At 38.4% G+C, this 19079-nt stretch overlaps 1 protein-coding gene and 1 long non-coding RNA gene across 3 annotated transcripts in view; one reads left to right on the top strand and one right to left on the bottom strand.

Moving 5' to 3' along the window:
- The window catches only part of LOC127987626 (uncharacterized), a 459131-nt gene that overhangs the window by 46994 nt on the left and 393058 nt on the right, over positions 1-19079 (bottom strand). The window lies entirely within an intron of this gene.
- LOC127987560 (uncharacterized) overlaps positions 1-19079 on the top strand; it is a 1055570-nt gene that overhangs the window by 803661 nt on the left and 232830 nt on the right. Inside the window, exons 47-49 of the mRNA XM_052589928.1 lie at positions 235-411; positions 1188-1364; positions 9808-9984. Of these exons, the coding sequence (XP_052445888.1) occupies positions 235-411; positions 1188-1364; positions 9808-9984 (531 nt within the window). The remainder of the gene's footprint in view (positions 1-234; positions 412-1187; positions 1365-9807; positions 9985-19079) is intronic.

Raw genomic sequence — 19079 nt, 5'->3', positions numbered from 1 at the left:
CAACTTATTTGTTTTTCTGTTTTGAAGACCAAATTATCCAAAGATGTTCAGACACTCTTCCTCTGTTTTTTGTTTTATCAAGACATTGTGACTTTATTAAATAGTTTTCTTCTATCTTCTCTCTTTCTCTCAATGTAGATTAAGAGACTGTGATTTGACAGATGAAGGTTGTTCTGCTGTGACTTCATGAACATAACGTGTCTGATTCATTGTGTTTTCTCTTTCTGTCTTCAGTCTGTCTGGATGCAGTATGACAGAGAAACAGTGTCTCATCCTGACTTCAGCTCTGAAATCAAACCCATCACACCTGAGAGAACTGAACCTGAGCTGGAATGAACTACTAGGAGACTCTGGAGTGAAACACCTCAGTGATCTACTGATGAACACACAATTCAAGCTGGAGAAACTAGAGTTAGTATCATTATACTCTACAGCACTTACAGTCAGATTAAAGATTACTGTTTACTTTCAGGAAAAGAGAAGGAAAGAAAAGAATGTGACGTGTGCCCAAATATAGTGTCACATACCCTGAACATCTGGATTTATCACACACACACACACTGTAAACACACACACACACACCGTGAACAGACACTCTCTCTCACTCTCTCTCTCTCTCTCTCTCTCTCTCTCTCTCTCACACTCACTCACACACACACACAGTGAACAAACTCTCTCTCTCTCTCTCTCACTCTCTCTCTCTCACACACACACACACTCTCACTCACACACACACACACACACACACCTGCAGCGCTGAGGAACAGTTGGGGTTCAGTTCTTGCTCGAGGGTCTCATCTCAGTCAATCACCGGAGATCACAGTAATCCAGTTCATTAATGGACCAAAATATTTTTTATTCACACAGACATGTACAGTAAAGAATGACAGTAGCAAAAAAAAGTTAAAAATGTCTTTAAGTAAGTTGTAATTCAGAAACAGAATTTTCTTGATTTCTCACATTTAAACTCAATTTTCACATTTTATGTTATTTTAAGTAGTTCTGTAGTTCATCCTGTATCTTAATCTACTTATTTAATCTTTTTTCTTCTGTTTTTGTTTGTGGTCATATAATAAGGTTTTTGGCAGTGTTTTAATTATTGCACTGTATGATGTTAACAGATGATGAATTACTCCCACATGAGCATAACGTGTCTGATTCATTGTGTTTTCTCTTTCTGTCTTCAGTCTGTGTGGATGCAGTATTACAGAGAAACAGTGTCTCATCCTGACTTCAGCTCTGAAATCAAACCCATCACACCTGAGAGAACTGAACCTGAGCAGGAATAAACTACTAGGAGACTCTGGAGTGAAACACCTCAGTGATCTACTGATGAACACACAATTCAAGCTGGAGAAACTAGAGTTAGTATCATTATACTCTACAGCAGATACAGTCAGATTGATTTATCATACATCATTTATTTCCAAAAATGAATGTACCCTTGTGATCTTTAATGAAAATAACTCTCACTTTCTCTCATAAAAACATCTTTTCTCTCGTCTGATGATGTGAAGGAGAAAAAACCTGTCAGTCACATGAGATCACAGCAATACATTTACATTTATTCATTTAGCAGACGCTTTTATCCAAAGAGACTTACAGATGAAGACAGTGGAAGCAATCAAAAACAACAAAAGAGCAATGATATATAAGTGCTATAACAAGTCTCAGTTAGCTTAACACAGTACACGTAGCATGGGATTTTAACTAATATAATAAATTAAAAGAAAACAGATTAAAGGAAACTGATATAACTAGACCAGTTGGGGTTGCCAGTGGGGGGACTAGTTCACCACAGATGTCCGGTAAGAGACATAAAGATGCAGGTTAAGTCTTTGATGCATTTATTTTCTTCACAACAATTCACAAATGTTGCAGACATTACATTGGTGTTGTTTCCATCTGGGTGTGGTCTTTAACAAAAGATATAACAAATTAGTATAAACAAATCAATAAAGAAGGTAAATTCATACAAAGAAGGTAGCAATATACACTTAAATGAACAACCTACATAAGAATGTGTGATGACAACCAGTAATTGCATTTAAAGTACCTTAAACAATGAATATCAACTAAAATTCAGAAGGGTCACAGCTATCAAAAGCTGAAGTACATAAATAAACTTACTTGGTTCATCTAACATACGCACACAACACCAACACTTGAGAAAGCCTCGAGTACATTTGCTTTCACCTACTCGGTGCAGGCTATTCCTACCAAACACTAATCATTGCCACCTGCTGGAAATGGGCGGAGCATAGTGTCTTTAGGTTGCTGCGATGACATCACATTCAAACACTGGCTGATCACCAGAAAACTTCAAAATAAAAGCTTGTTTACAGCGGGCCTTTTTAACAGCCGCCCCCAGATTTCTAAAGAATGTGGAAATCTGTACATTATAAAAAGGCAAGTCAATTTCAATCTGGTATCGCAGGTAGCTCTACAACCTTTGCCACAGGTCGCACATAAGACTTGTCCTTAACTTTCACTTCAACAGTCCTGATTCTATTGTCAAACCCAGGGAATACTTGAGAGATCTGACCAATGGGCCATAGGGCCCTGGGAAATTGAGGGTCCACAATCATAACAGTAGTTCCCACCTTGATATCGGGTGACTCTCGCTGCCACTTGCTGCGAGTCTGAAGACCAGGCAAATAGAACTTGATAAACCGCTTCCAAAAGTGATCTGCTATAATTTGGCTATGGCGCCAACGACGTCGACTCAACAGTTCACTTTGGGGGTACATCACTTGAGGAAGGGACGAATCAGGCCGCCCCATAAGAAGCGAATTAGGAGTAATAGGATCTGGATCAGAGGCATTGGATGATGTATAACCCAGGGGTTTAGAATTTAGAATCCCTTCAATCTCGATGAGCACAGTTTGAAGGGTTTTCTCTGGTATTGGTTGAGTTCCCAGAGTGACCTGTAGAGCCTGTTTCAGGGAATGAATTTCCCTTTCCCAACACCCACCGAAATGTGGGGCATAAGGCGGGTTGAATCGAAAGATAATCTGCTGACTGGCAAGTTGTTCCTGAAGCTCCGGAACTAGTTCAGCATATGTCTGATGCAACTCCCTTTCCCCTCCTTTAAAATTAGTACCTTGATCACATAAAACCTCAAAAGGTTTCCCACGTCTGGCTATAAATCATCTGAGGGCCATCAGGAAGGAGTCAGTGTCAATTCTTGGGAGAAGATCAATATACACAGCACGTGTAGTCATGCACTTGAATAGAATACCCCAGCGCTTCTCACTTTTATGTCCAATCTTTACGGAATATGGCCCGAAACAGTCAATGCCAGTCGAATAGAAGGCAGGTTTAAATAGCCGCAGTCTGGCAGGAGGTAGGTCTGCCATCCTGGGTATCTGTGGGGTTTTGCGAAACTTCTGTCACACTGGACAATCTTTGCGCTGATAACGTCGAATTGCTTCCCTACCCCGAAGAATCCAGTATTTCCTACGCATCTCCGCCAGTATTCTCTCAGGACCTGGGTGGAATAGCTTCGTGTCATATTCCTTAATGAGAAGGGTAGTGACTGGATGCCGGGGATCAAGGATAATAGGATGCATCGACTCGGGCTCAATCTCTTCACAGCGGCGAAGACGACCTCCTATCCTTAGGAGTTTGCTTGCAGCATCAAGTTTGGGGGCGAGGCAAAGCAGTCGACTGTTGGTCTGTAGTGGTTTCCCTGCCGTAAGCTGTGCCATCTCAGAAGGAAAGCTTTCCCCTTGAGCTTGCTGAAGGATAGCCATTTCAAGTCCCCAGCTGATACATTGATCCCATGTTCCCCAAGAGATTCTACTGTTGCAGTCAATAAATCTTGGAAGGTCAGAAATTGGCTTGGATCAGGGATAGACAAACGAATTACAGTATTAGTCAGACCACAGAATGTAGAGTTTCTCAATTCATCACCAGCTATGGAACAGGATGGTGGTGGAACCGGCCACTGATCAGATGGGAGTTGAAGGTATGTTGGTCCCGTATTCCAATGGCTTTGTGGTCCAAGTTCTGCCAGCCTTTTACCTCGAGTGATGTCATCAGCAGGGTTACTTTCTGAATGCACATAGCGCCATTCCCAGCAGCTGGTAAGGTCCTGAATCTCTGTTATTCGTGTACCAACGAAAACCTTGAATCGGCAGGATTCAGATTTAATCCAGGTCAAAACTGTGGTGGAATCAGACCAAAGAAAAACTTGATGAATGGTCAAAGTCAATTCATTCTGCAGGATCTTTGCTAACTGGGCCCCTGTCAGGGCTGCACATAGCTCTAAACGAGGTATTGATGTTGCGCATGGTAACCTCTTGGCACTTTACAGCACAGAGCTTATAGGACAAGGTATCAGTTTCACAGTTCCACTGAAGTCCAAGCACTGATTCATGGTTGATGGCATTACCCTTTGCAATCCATTGCTCAGCACTGTCAGATCTGAATGCCACTGGTAGATGACTAATGGTTGAGGGTGTATTGCTGGCCCATTGCCTGAGTTCGAATCCTCCCCCTGCTAAAACACTTTGCAGCTGGTCTACCATGAGCCTTGCTTCATCTACAGAAGGCAGACTTTGCAGATAATTGTCAACATAAAACGCCTTTAGTACAGCATCACGTACCTTGTCGCCAGGCTGACTATTCTCCAGGATGTGCTTCTGCAAGGCAAAGACCGCACAACATGGGCTACTAGTGGTGCCAAAGGGTAGAACTTGCCATTCATAGATTCTAGGCTCCACTTCTCTTTGTAGAGCTCTCCATAAGAAACGGAGAAGGGGCCGATCCTCTGGAAGGAGTCTAACCTGGTGGAACATTCCTTTAATATCACTACAGATCGTGATTGAGTGCTCCCGGAATCTTAGTAGCACAGCCAGTAATGAAGAAGTCAGAGTTGGCCCTGGAAGTAACAATTCATTGAGATTGTTCCCTTGAAACTGGAATGAACAGTTGAAAACCACTCGATGTTTCCCATTATGTTCAACCATGTGATGTGGGATATACCAACTTGTTTGAGCGTCTTCTGCTCCTGACTGCAATTCAGCAATGTAGCCTGCCTGCTCCAGTCTTTTAATCTCAGCCTGGTAGATAGCTGCTTGCTCAGGGGACTTACTGAGTCGTCGCTCCAGACTTCTTAACTGAGGCATTACTGCTTCTTTAGGTGCACAAAGAGGGGGCATATTTTGGACCCTTAGCAGTGGGGTAGCATATCGCTTAATCCCATCAACATCAACTCTAGAAGTTCTTTGTTCCAGTAGTTTCATTGACTGCTGTTCTTGTACTGATCGAGTACTCATTTTCTCATCTCTCTACGGAAGGACATCCAGTTGCCAGAGTCTTTCAACTTGTTCATGCAACATAGCAGAGGGTGACCAACTTGTTGTGAACAGACACGGTTGCTCTCGAAGAAGATGCTGTAATGCTTGAACTGGTCCTTGCATTGTCCATCCAAGGAGAGTTCTAATTGCAGCAGGACCCCTTGGTGGACCTAAACGAACTGGCTCAACTGGGGTAATTAAATGAGGGCAGTCAGATCCTATGAGCAAAACTGGATGAGCAGCTTTAATTTCTTGGAGGGGAAGTCCTTTAAGATGACGGTACCTTTTCCGTAAAGCCTTGACAGGATAACAGTGCACTCCAAGCCCCAACTCCGCTGCAGTGAATGCTCCATTGATTCGATACATCTTGTTTGGCTGGCAGGCTGGTGAAAGGTTAAAGGAAACAGCCGCCCCATGCAGGACCTTTAATTCTTGTCTGACAGTACGCAGGGGCAAGTCCTCTGGCTTACCTTCCAGTTTCAGCCGGGTTGCTGCAGTATTTAACAAGATGGTTCTTTCGGAGCCATCATCCAGAATGACATAAGCGGTCATTGATCTATCTCCATTTCTAAGAATCACTTTACATATCTTCAACAGTACCTTACGACTTCCTGGGGGCTTGTCAATGAATAACACCTCATTTGCAGCCTCCCCCAAGACAGGGCTAGTAGATGGATCTTCTCCTTCCACTACTTTCTCCTTGTTCCATATATTAACATCATGAAGAACAAGCAAGTGACGACCATTGCATGTTTTGCAGCGCATTTTAAGGTTACACTCTGATGATCTATGGCCCCGTCCACAGCGCCAGCATCGGTTGTGCCCCTTAATCCAATTCTGCCTCTGAGACTTGGAAAGTTGAGAGAAATTTACACAGTTATTCAAAGTGTGTTTGTTGTTATCAGAATAAGGGCAGTAAGCTTTCCCCTTGGTGATCTTAGCAGTGACAGCTGAGGAATGTGGTGGTGATGAAGGGTATTTCTCTGTGCTAAGCAGAACCTCTGTGCCCTTGTTGAATGATGTCAACCTCCTTGACCTATCCCTGGGCAAACTGGTTGAGTATCCTCTGCCCGAACGGCTTACATACCTTGTGGAATCTTCTTGCACTTGGATTTCATATTCTAACCAGTCTGCTAAGTTAAGGAGGGTTGGAATCTTCACATCTAATGGATAAATAAATCTTCTGAAACTGCTACGCAGATCATGTGGCAACTTACTCAGAAGTCTGGACACATGCGAGCCACATCTTAATTCCACCATGCCAGGCTTACCTAGTTGTTTCAGCATTCCCACCAAGGATCTCACCCTCAAAGCATACATTCGAAAAGTTTTAATATCTCCAGTGCTGATGCCGGGCCCATCCATCAATTCCACTATGCGCTGTAATGCTAACTGATGTGGCTGGCCATACTGTTTATTGAGAGCATCCATAGTGTTGGTATAAGGATGACGTGAACTACTGTAAGATTCAGCAATTAACTGAGCCTCTTCAACCTTGAGATGTTCTAGCAGGATATGAAATTTAAAGCGTTCTGTAGCATCAGCTGGTAGAGTGTTTTCTAAAGCAATCTTAAGCCGTGCAAACTCTCTGGGGTTTGGGTAAATCAGGTCAGGAATTGTAGGAGTAGGGCCACGATATACTCTTTCCTGGTCAGTAGCTGGACTCAGAGAGTGGTGGTGCCGTCTCTTGCTCCTAGAAGACAAGCTGTGCCATCTGGAAGAAGATTGTTGAGATCCAGAGCGAACATAACTTCTTACGTTCTCGGCTTGAGTTCCTCCACTCTTTCTCTGACAAATTTGTCTAACAATTGCTGGACTGGTATTAACATTCTTCTTCCTGGATGAGCTCAGGGACAGATTTCTCATGCCCTCAACAGAAGAGGACAAGCTGTCTTGACTGCTTGAACCCTCATAGCTCTCCACACTTTCTGCTGAACTACTATCTTGGGATGCATTGTAAGAGGCTTGGGCATAGTTTGAATTTGCTACAGGTTCAGCTACTCTTGGCTTTCTAGGGGCTGGAACTGGTTTAGGGCGGTCTCGGGCTTCGGACTGACAAGGTACAGGAAAGGTAGACAATGCCTGAGGAGGCTGTGACTGATTCTGCCAACTTAACAATTGTTTCACCTCCGCTTGTAGCGGAGACATCTGAGATGTAAACTTGGCGTTGGCCTGCTTAAGATCATCTCTTTCCTCCTTCAGCTGCTGAACTGTAGTAATCAGGCCACTTTGTTGTCTCCTTAAATCAGCATTTTCTTCTCTTAAGGTTTCAACCTGCTGATCCCATCGATCTGTTACATACCACTGTTGAGGACTGTGATAGTCACGGTGATGTGCTGCTACATGTGGGGTGTCCATCCTGACATCCTCCTCAGGTGACACAGCACAGGGGGTTTCATGGGAATAGCTAGGTGGGGATAAGGATCTTTGTAGATTGTAGCCAGTCAAGCCATAATCCTGCAAGTGTGCAGGCAGAGATGATTGTCTCCTGGGCCGCTCAACAGGAACATCATCTGATGGCTGCATCTCCATAACTGTGGAAAACTCTAGTTCCGGCTCGAAGGACCATAAAGGAAACTGATATAACTAGACCAGTTGGGGTTGCCAGTGGGGGGACTAGTTCACCACAGATGTCCGGTAAGAGACATAAAGATGCAGGTTAAGTCTTTGATGCATTTATTTTCTTCACAACAATTCACAAATGTTGCAGACATTACATTGGTGTTGTTTCCATCTGGGTGTGGTCTTTAACAAAAGATATAACAAATTAGTATAAACAAATCAATAAAGTAGGTAAATTCATACAAAGAAGGTAGCAATATACACTTAAATGAACAACCTACATAAGAATGTGTGATGACAACCAGTAATTGCATTTAAAGTACCTTAAACAATGAATATCAACTAAAATTCAGAAGGGTCACAGCTATCAAAAGCTGAAGTACATAAATAAACTTACTTGGTTCATCTAACATACGCACACAACACCAACACTTGAGAAAGCCTCGAGTACATTTGCTTTCACCTACTCGGTGCAGGCTATTCCTACCAAACACTAATCATTGCCACCTGCTGGAAATGGGCGGAGCATAGTGTCTTTAGGTTGCTGCGATGACATCACATTCAAACACTGGCTGATCACCAGAAAACTTCAAAATAAAAGCTTGTTTACAGCGGGCCTTTTTAACACAGATAGAATAAAAAAAGTGGAAGCTAGTGTTAGAGGTCTTTACACACACACACACACACACACAATTGCATAATAAATTAGAAAATAGAATACAAAAAGATTAGAAAGGTAGTTCGATTTTTTTAAAGAATAGAATTAGAATAGTGAGTGTTAAAGTTAGAGGGCCAAATAAAGATGGAAGAGATGTGTTTTAAGCTGATTCTTGAAGATGGCTAAGGACTCAGCTGCTCGGATTGAGTTGTGCAGGTCATTCCACCAGAAGGGAACATTTAATTTAAAAGTCTGTAAAAGTGACTTTGTGCTTCTTTGGGATGAACAATCAAGCGACGTTCACTTGCAGAACGCAAGCTTCTAGATGCACATAAGTCTGAAGTAACAAATTTAGGTAAATGGGTGCAGAGCCAGTGGTAGTTTTGTAGGCAAACATCAATGCCTTGAATTTTATGCGAGCAGCTATTGGAAGCCAGTGCAAATTGATTAAACAGAGGTGTGACGTGTATTCTTTTTGGCTCATTAAAAATTAATCTTGCTGCTGCGTTCTGGATTAATTGTAAAGGTTTGATAGAATTGGCTGGAAGACCTGCCAAGAGAGCATTGCAATAGTCCAGCCTGGAGAGAACAAGAGCTTGAACAAGGAGTTGTGCAGCATGTTCCCAAAGAAAGGGCTTGATCTTCTTGATGTTGAATAAAGCAAATCTGCAGGATCGGACAGTTTTAGCAATGTGGTCTGAGAAAGTCAGCTGATCATCAATCATAACTCCAAGGTTTCTAGCTGTTTTTGAAGGAGTTATGGTTGATGTGCCTAACTTGATGGTGAAATTTTGATGAAACGATGTGATATTGTTTACAATAGCAAACAATTATCAGCTTTTCATCAGAAACTCATGAATTCCTGACCTGGAGTTTTGTTTTTAAAGCGGTTTCACTCAGACATGCATCACGATAAGAACAAAATATGATCACAAAATCTTGTACTTGTTGACTGTAATCTACAATCTTAAAATATCATTTAAAATAGATTTTAACATTTGAATGTTATTTTTAAGATGCTTCTGTAGTTTATCCTGTATCTTAATTACATTATAAATCACACACATATTCTTTTTTTTTTTTTTTAACTAAAGATTCTCTAGACTTGAAATATAACTAATATCCTCAATATCATAGTTTTTATGGCTGTGTAATTATTTATTTATTGTTTTCAGGTTTCAGCATCATTTTATTTATTGCACTGTGTGTTGTTAACACATGATGAATTACTCACACATGAACATAACGTGTCTGATTCATTGTGTTTTCTCTGTCTGTCTTCAGTCTGTGTGGATGCAGTATTACAGAGAAACAGTGTCTCATCCTGACTTCAGCTCTGAAATCAAACCCATCACACCTGAGAGAACTGAACCTGAGCGGGAATAAACTACTAGGAGACTCTGGAGTGAAACAGCTCAGTGATCTACTGATGAACACACAATTCAAGCTGGAGAAACTACAGTTAGTATCATTATACTCTACAGCAGTTACAGTTCACTTTCAGGAAAAGGAAAGAAAAGGATGTGACGTGTGGCCAAGTCTAGTGCATTTAACATATATACACACACACACACACAAACACACACCTGCAGCGCTGAGGAACAGTATATAGTGTCCCATACTCTGCATTTAACACACACACACACATGTGAACAGATACACGCACACTCTCTCGCACACACACACACACACACACATTCACACACACACACACACACACACACACACACACTCTTTCTCTCTCTCTCTCTCTCTCACACACACACACACACACCTGCAGTGCTGAGGAACAGTTGGGGTTCAGTTCTTGCTCGAGGGTCTCTGTTTTGAGGTATTTATTTGGGGCTGGTTAGTAAAGGTTTGCAATCACTATGGCACATCCGGTTAGAATGCAATGACTCTGATGTTTCTTCTTTGATTTTTATTCTCCACTGTAGATATGTGGGTATGTGTCTGAAAGTATACACACAATAATGGTAAATAAAAGGTACACAATAATAAGTATAACAACAATAAAAATGTACAACAATATTATATAGTTACAAAAGGCATTAAATAGGATTAACTATATTCAATGAATAATTACAATAAATCAACATTATGTACAGACTGCTCTGAGCGGGACTCGAACCCGCGGCCGTAACATTATTAGCGCCATTCCGGCGGTCTTATGTAAACAAATGACGGTGCAATTTTAGAACGTTGATCTTGAGGCATTCATAGGTGCGCATGCAAATAAGCTTATAATCCACATAACGGGTCTGATAAGCATATAAACAGCTGTCATAAACTATCATAATCACATTAATTCACACAAAGGAATGGCAATTGCTGAATCTTTGTACACACGCATACAGTATTGCCATTAATATCTGAAGTCTGTGATTATTTTAAACCGCAACAATACACAAATGTATTAATAACAAAGATAAGAACATTTGAACTTCTAGCTGCACGCACACACTTGAAATAAACTTTGGAGAACACTCATTAGCTCCGCACTAAACTTTCTGATGCAACACACTTCTATATCCTTTGGCGGAACTACTTTCAGATGACGCTAAAGCTGTACTGATTCGTAGTTTCAACTGTCAATTAAAAAGCCCAACAATAGCATTCACTGTCCATTGTTTGTTATCGCAGTCTTTACAACAGTTTCATTTCATTCAGTCACCGGAGATCACAGTAATCCAGTTCATTAATGGACCAAATTATTATTATTATTATTATTTTGTTCACTCAGACCTGTACAGTAAAGAATGACAATTGCAAAAAAAGTTACAAATGTCTTTAAGTAAATTGTAATTAGGGATGCACGATCATGATTTTTCATGGCCGATACCGATTTGCGTTTTTTTTTTTCTTTAAACAACAAATAAGAAAGAAGGAAAGTGTGCATAAACAAGATGTTTATTTGGTATTTAATAGCCCAAATTGGCTTTTGACTATTGAAAACAATAACCGTAACCATCTGAAATTAACGGCAGTAACTGCACAGTAAGCAGACTACATTCAATACAAACATAGATGGTACAGACCTCAGCTTTTAGCTTTTGTTTCTGAATTGTGTTGGAACTACATAGAACTGGCTTTAAATAAAAGATTAAATGTAACCATGTGAAATTAAAGGCAACAACTGCATAGTTCTACAATCCAAACAACACAATCAACACACATTCAATAACATGTTTCTTAATCAGCCTTCAGTATTTTAGTTTTTAAGTTTGGTTTTAAAAAAAGGTCTTTACCAGTTAGACTAAATAAAAGTATGCTATATAAACACATTATTCCAAAATGTTAAAATCAAATAATGTTGGTGCGAATAAAACAAAGATGCAAAGTGTTATGGTAATGATTCACACACACACACACACACATATATATATATATATATATATTATTATTATTTATTTATTTTTTTTTTTAACTTTGAAAAATAAATAACTATTGTCTCAAGTTAAAAAATATAGATGTCCATCATTACCCTATTTTTTTTTAATTGGATGAATTAAACACTTTTTTGCAAGCTCTACTTTACAAAAAAACAACAACAAACATTTCAGTTTTGTCACAGTTAGTCTGTTTCGTTTCTCATCCAACACGTGAGAAGTTGATCTGAACATCCTCCACTGTCTCCTCTTGTGGAGGGCGCGGACAGGTACAGATACACTCGCGATAAAGGGACTCTTATTTTGTTCAGTCGGCTGTTTGCTTCCTGTTATCTGTGCCTCAGACTAGAGGTGTGCGATACCGCTAGATTTGGTATCGATCCGATACCAAGTAAATACAGGGCCAGTATCGCCGATACCGATACCAATACCGATACTTTTTAATAATTAAGGTGGATGCGTCTTCAACCTAAATCTAAATGAATTTTCATGACTTTTAATTTGTTTTTGTGATTTGCATTTTGGGTTATTAATCAGTACCACAAAAGCTTTTGTTCAGAAACAACTTTTGGTTACTTCTGATTTATTTAAATAAACAAAGTTACAAAATGATTACTTCACAAATATAAAAAATGTAAAAACAAATTCTCTTTTCAAGTAGCATGTTAATAAGAAAATGTTTCTCCTCTTTAGTGCACTTTTTTCTTAAAGTCACAACGTTTTACTTCACAATTTAAAACAAATTCTCCTTATACAAAATTCCTGAAGCCGACATCTTCCACTATGGAAAGAGGCTGCAGGTCCTTCACAATCATTTCTGATAGGCGCCTTGTAATATCCACTGCTCTTGGAGAATCAGCTATTGATAAAATAATAAAAAATAATTAAGTCTGGTGCACATCTAGGTGAAGTTTAAATATAGAAACTAGTATCCCTTTCACAGCTAACACAAAAAGGGTAGATCGGCCTGAAAATACAGCCATACAACGCTCCTCTTTCTCTCCGCCTCTGACTGACTGCTGTTAGAAGAAATGCGCGGCTGAGTGGTGCGCGCGCCTGACTGCTGGTGGTAGCGCTAGTGGTGAGTCACGTGACGGTACAACACCGGAGAGGGGGCGGAGAGCAGTGTAGAGCACGAGCAGCACTCTTAAGAGCTTGCTCTGCTCTGTGACAGCAGCAGCATTTTGACAAACACGGCCAGGTCGCAAAACGAGAGAAACTGAAACTTAAGTATCGATATTTTCCCGTTGGTATCGATCAATACCGATACCAACGTTGGTATCGATATTATCGATATTAGTATCGATCTGCCCACCTCTACCTCAGACGTGTAGCTCTGCACTTCCGGCGCTGATCGGCTGTCCGTGTCCTGCGAACAGATTTCGAAATACTTCCACACAAATGATATGATAGCGAATGATTACAACTGTGCATGCGGGCGTACTTCCGGAAAAATCGGTCGAAAAAAGACCAAAAACCGGCCAAAAGCCGATTGCGTTTTTTAAGCGCAAACCGTCCGATTTATGGCCTTTCAACCGGTGAATCTCTAATTTTAATTCAGAAACAGAATTTTCTTGATTTCTCACATTTAAACTCAATTTTCACATTTAATGTTATTTTAAGTAGTTCTGTAGTTCATCCTGTGTCTACTTTGTTCATCTTTTTTCTTCTGTTTTTGTTTATGGTCATGTTTTAAGGTTTTTGGTAATGTTTTAATTATTGCACTGTATGGTGTTAACGCATGATGAATTACTCACACATGAACATAACGTGTCTGATTCATTGTGTTTTCTCTTTCTGTCTTCAGTCTGTGTTATTGCAGTATTACAGAGAAACAGTGTCTCATCCTGACTTCAGCTCTGAAATCAAACCCATCACACCTGAGAGAACTGAACCTGAGCGGGAATGAACTACTAGGAGACTCTGGAGTGAAACACCTCAGTGATCTACTGATGAACACACAATTCAAGCTGGAGAAACTAGAGTTAGTATCATTATACTCTTCAGCAGTTACAGTCAGATTAAAGATTACTGTTTACTTTCAGGAAAAGAAAAGGAAAGAAAAGAATGTGACGTGTGGCCAAATCTAGTGTCCCATACTCTGAATATGTGATCTGCATTTAACACACACACACAAACACAGACACACTCTCTCTCTCTCACACACACAGTGAACACACACACACCGTGAACACACACACCTTGAAAACACACACTCACTCTCATACACACACACACAAACACACACACAGTGAACACACACACCTTGAAAACACACACTCACTCTCATACACACACACACACACACACACACAGTGAAAACACACTCTCTCACATACACACACACAGTGAACACACACACACACATACACCTGCAGTTGTGGTTCAGTTTTTGCTCAAGGGTCTCATCTCAGTCAGTCACCGGAGATCACAGTAATCCAATTCATTAATGGACCAAAATATTATTTTTTATAATATTTTTTATTCACACAGACATGTACAGTAAAGAATGACAGTAGCAAAAAAAAAGTAAAAAAATATATTTAAATAAATTGTAATTCAGAAACAGAATTTTCTTGATTTCTCACATTTAAACTCAATTTTCACATTTAATGTTATTTTAAGTAGTTCTGTCGTTCATCCTGTGTCTACTTAGTTCATCTTTTTTCTTCTGTTTTTTCTTTATGGTCATATAATAAGGTTTTTGGCAGTGTTTTAATTATTGCACTGTATGGTGTTAACACATGATGAATTACTCACACATGAACATAACGTGTCTGATTCATTGTGTTTTCTCTTTCTGTCTTCAGTCTGTGTTATTGCAGTATTACAGAGAAACAGTGTCTCATCCTGACTTCAGCTCTGAAATCAAACCCATCACACCTGAGAGAACTGAACCTGAGCGGGAATCAAATAAAAAACACAGGACTGAATCACTTATGTGACGTACTGAAGGGTTCACGCTGTAAACTGGAGAGATTGAGGTCAGTAACATTCACAGACAAGAATCAAAATGATGAAAATCACTTTGTTTAACTCTTATGTGCTGTTCAAGGTCTTTTGAGACCCCAAATGATGTTTGCTGAAATAAAAACAAATGTTCCCTTTATCTAAATGACACGAGACTTTGTACGGTCGTCATCACTTGGTGCTATTCTTTATATATAAAATTTATATTCTTTTTATATAAAAACCTATTTAAAAATATATTTTTAATTAATACATTTTATACATTTACAAAATATAATAAATCCTTCAAAAAAACTACATAAATGTAGAGTAAAAACATTAATAAATGACACATTTTGTATCAAAAAGTCATTTTGTTGGCTGTTCTCTGGAGAGCCCAAACAGCACGAGTGTCGTCCCCAAACGAACAGCACATAAGAGTTGAACAAAACACTTTATACTCAATATCTCATGATGAATGTGTTCACATTATATTTGTGAAAGATTCTTCATCTTAATGATGTGTTTGTAAGATGATCTCTCTTCCTCTGTTTGTCTCTTTCTAGTCTTCGTTACTGTGACATTACAGATGTTTCTTCTTTAACTCAGTCTTTGACAAACACAAAAGCTCTGCAGTTTCTAAAAGAGATTGATCTGAGTTATAATAAGATTGAAGACTCAAAGCAGAAGCTCATTGATGTGCTACGAGACTCAAACTGTGAACTGATGTGAGTAAACTTCACTTTGTGATATTAAAGAGATTCATTTACCTCTGATATGTGAACAAATATATACTTTCAAATATTAGTGAAAAGAGTTCATCAAATGATCATCAAGCTTTATTTCAAAGGGTTTGTGTCTGAATGAAATGTAAAGTTGATAAAAATGTTGAACACAAAGGAGGAAAGAGAAGAAAAGCAGACTGTCACAGCTTTCTACAGCAACAGCTGCTTTATTAATGAGATCAGTAATAGTGAATCATTAGAGTTTGAAATAGATTTGTTCAGATTGTAGGAAAACGCTGGTAAAATCAGAGCAGATTCAGCTTCAGCTCACAGTCGTCCAGCATCACATGATCAATGTCTCTGTCTCTTGTGTGTTTTTACTTTGACAAGCAACACGTCACATTACTTTACACTTACTTTCTGTAAGAGATAATGTACCTCCAGCCGCTTGTTATCACAGAATAAACCCGACAGGGTGATCAGGACTTGTGTCCTCCTGAAGAGACTTATTCTGTGATAACATCCGGCTGCATCTGCATTATCACACTTATTATATGCTTTCTTGACACACAAGTGAAGAATTAGACACAATTTAGATTCAGCTAAACACTTCTGCTCAGTTAGCAACAACTTTGATTACAGGATTTTAATTTAACTTTTCACTGTGATTGAAATATAGTAACTAATTAGTACTTTATTTCACTGAACTCTGATGATCTTCTCTTCTGTTCAATCTTAGAGTATAGACGGAGTTCAATCACCGAAATCTGATAAAAGCTGTGTATCATAAAGTGAAGTGTTCTTGAGAGGAGCAGTAAACATCAGCTGAAGATCCACAGAAGAGCTTCACTACTGTGTCTATGAGGAGAAATAAATGTGTGATAAATGTGTAAATGTGATCCATACAGGTGAAGAGACTCAGACTTTACAATCAAATAATGCAGCATGTGTGTTAGAAACATGATATTGAATGATTAATGTTGCTTTAGTATTCAAGCAGATGATCATTGTGTTTAATGTAAAGCTGGAACAGAGGAGGAAGAAGCTCAGATGAGTCTGTCTGGCTCTTCAGTTTAATAATATTTCTATTAAACTCATTCATAATGATTCAGATGTTTAAATGTGATTATCAAGTGCAGCACTTAAATGTGTCAAAAGATATAAAGTAAATCTACAATGTGTCAAAATTCCATGTTATTAATGGAATTAATGGAGACGCAGAGAGATTTCTGATAAACCATGTTTTATTTATTTGATAACGTGATTTGTAACTATCTGTACAATTAAACATAATGTAATTATGGTAGGTTTGCATTAATTAAAAGATCGCTGTTTGCATTCATGTGTGTTTTTTATCAATGTTTATTTCTTTTGTGGAAGATCTGCAGCATAAATCATTATCTGTCTATGAGCAGCGCATGTATATTGTTATTCTTTTGCATTAATTATCAGATTAAACAGATATTAAAATTAGTCATATATTAGTTCACTGTGTAAAATAATAAAATATGTTGTGAAAATAATGATGAAACAAACGTATGTATGTGCACAATTGAGAAATGGATCCTTATGTAGATAAATCGCAGCCCACGTCTCATGTGGTAAATATTTCATTAAAAAAAAAATCAATGTAATACACACATTTTCGAGAAATAAGTAATTTGTACATTCACATAATTGGTAAGGTAAAAATACATTATGTAGCTGTGTATACACACCATGTGTTCAACTTTCATTTAGTGAACAGTAGGGAACACTAGTGTATTTAATTCATTCACCAGACCCAAACATACACAAGTTTCAAATATTTTCGCACACACTCGCAAGACCGGAAATCCAAGATGGCGGAGATATGCAACTAGCCCATAGTTTTTTTTTTTTTTTTTTTTTTGCAGTTTTTAGAACAAAGAACATAAGGGCAATAACATTAAAACAGAATTCAAACAAATGCTTAAAAAAAGAAGAAAATCAATAATAAAATAAGATAAATACACATCTGTAAACTAATACAAATAATAATTTATTCAAAAAATAGATTTAAGGCTTTAAAGTAACACAGTTTTTTTTTTTGGCTTTTTCATTTCTTATTTCTTTTAAAGTATACAGGTAGTGACCCATTTCTATTTTGAAATGAGTAAAATTAGGTTTTTTCCCTGCACATTTACATTTGTGAATAAAGAATTTTCCATGTATAATGAGTAAATTCACAATATACCAAATTCTGAAATCAATAGTATACTCATAAAAAAATAAAACATCCTTTTCTTTAAGTTGCAATTCAATATTAATAATTTGTTTAACAAAAAAAAACTAGATTACACCAAAATAAATTTGTATAAATACAATCATAAAATAAATGAACAATACTCTCATTTTCGCCAAAAAACACACTTCAAGTCAATATCTTTACAAAACTTTGCAATTACCAGTTTTACAGGATAAATACGATGAACAATCTTGTATGATACCTCTCTAATTTTATTTGAGATACAAAAACGTCTGGAGATCTTAAAGGTTTCTTTCCATTTGACATCTTGAAATTGTGATCTCCAAAAACCAATGGCTAAAGGAACACTGGAAATTTGGCAAATCTTTCTAAGATAATTGCTATTACATTTTTGTTCTTTTATATTTATACCTTCCAATTTAAGATTGAAATCTAAATGTAGTTTTTTGACTGTATCATTTCCTAATAATTTCCTAAGTTCTAAAGGGATGGCATTAATAACCATCATATACTCCTTAACCGGTATATAAAATGAAAATTTTTCTACAAATTCTAAATATGTAAGCACATGACCATTACTACTATTCAAAAGTTGAGAAACCAACAAAATAGTTTTACTACACCAATTACCTAAAAAATAGATTTATTTTGGTGTGTAATGTAATTATTATTCCAAATTTAGCATTTGTGGGGGGGGGGGGGGGGGGTTGTGTTTGTATATAATCATCCATGATAACAATACCGGTTTGTGAAAATTGGAAAGGTTTATGGGAAGCTTGCTAATATTAAAATTACAATTAAGACTAGCCCATAGTCTTTGAGATTAAAACAGGGCTTGGGCGTTGTGACGTCATTACTTGGCGTGGCCGCCACATTGGTAGCCTCCTTTACTGCCACTCGGGCTACTGCGCAGTGTTTAGACATACTCCCTCTCATCCGTGTGTCTTAATTTGATTAATTAAAAATCAATTTCAACCATGGTAAACCGTTGCTGTATTGTGGGGTGTAATAGCGCAACACATAATAGCCATGGGGAAAATAAAATGTGAATGGATTAACTTTACACCGCTTTCCTGCTTGTAGGCGCGACCACAGAGACCATAACATCTGAATATTAATTTATACAGCTTAAGTCAACATTGAAAATAAGGGACATTTCTCGGGTTACTCATCCTAGATACGGGAAATTTCAACATTCATCTTTTTGTTGCTATCCCTCTGCTGACAGCAAACATTTGTACTATAAAACTGCTGCATTAACTAACT

The sequence above is a fragment of the Carassius gibelio genome, chromosome B22 (assembly GCF_023724105.1).
Source record: "Carassius gibelio isolate Cgi1373 ecotype wild population from Czech Republic chromosome B22, carGib1.2-hapl.c, whole genome shotgun sequence".
Classification (NCBI taxonomy): Eukaryota; Metazoa; Chordata; class Actinopteri; order Cypriniformes; family Cyprinidae; genus Carassius; species Carassius gibelio.
The sequence above is the reverse complement of the archived record's forward strand: the minus strand, read 5'-3'. Positions and strand labels throughout refer to the sequence as shown.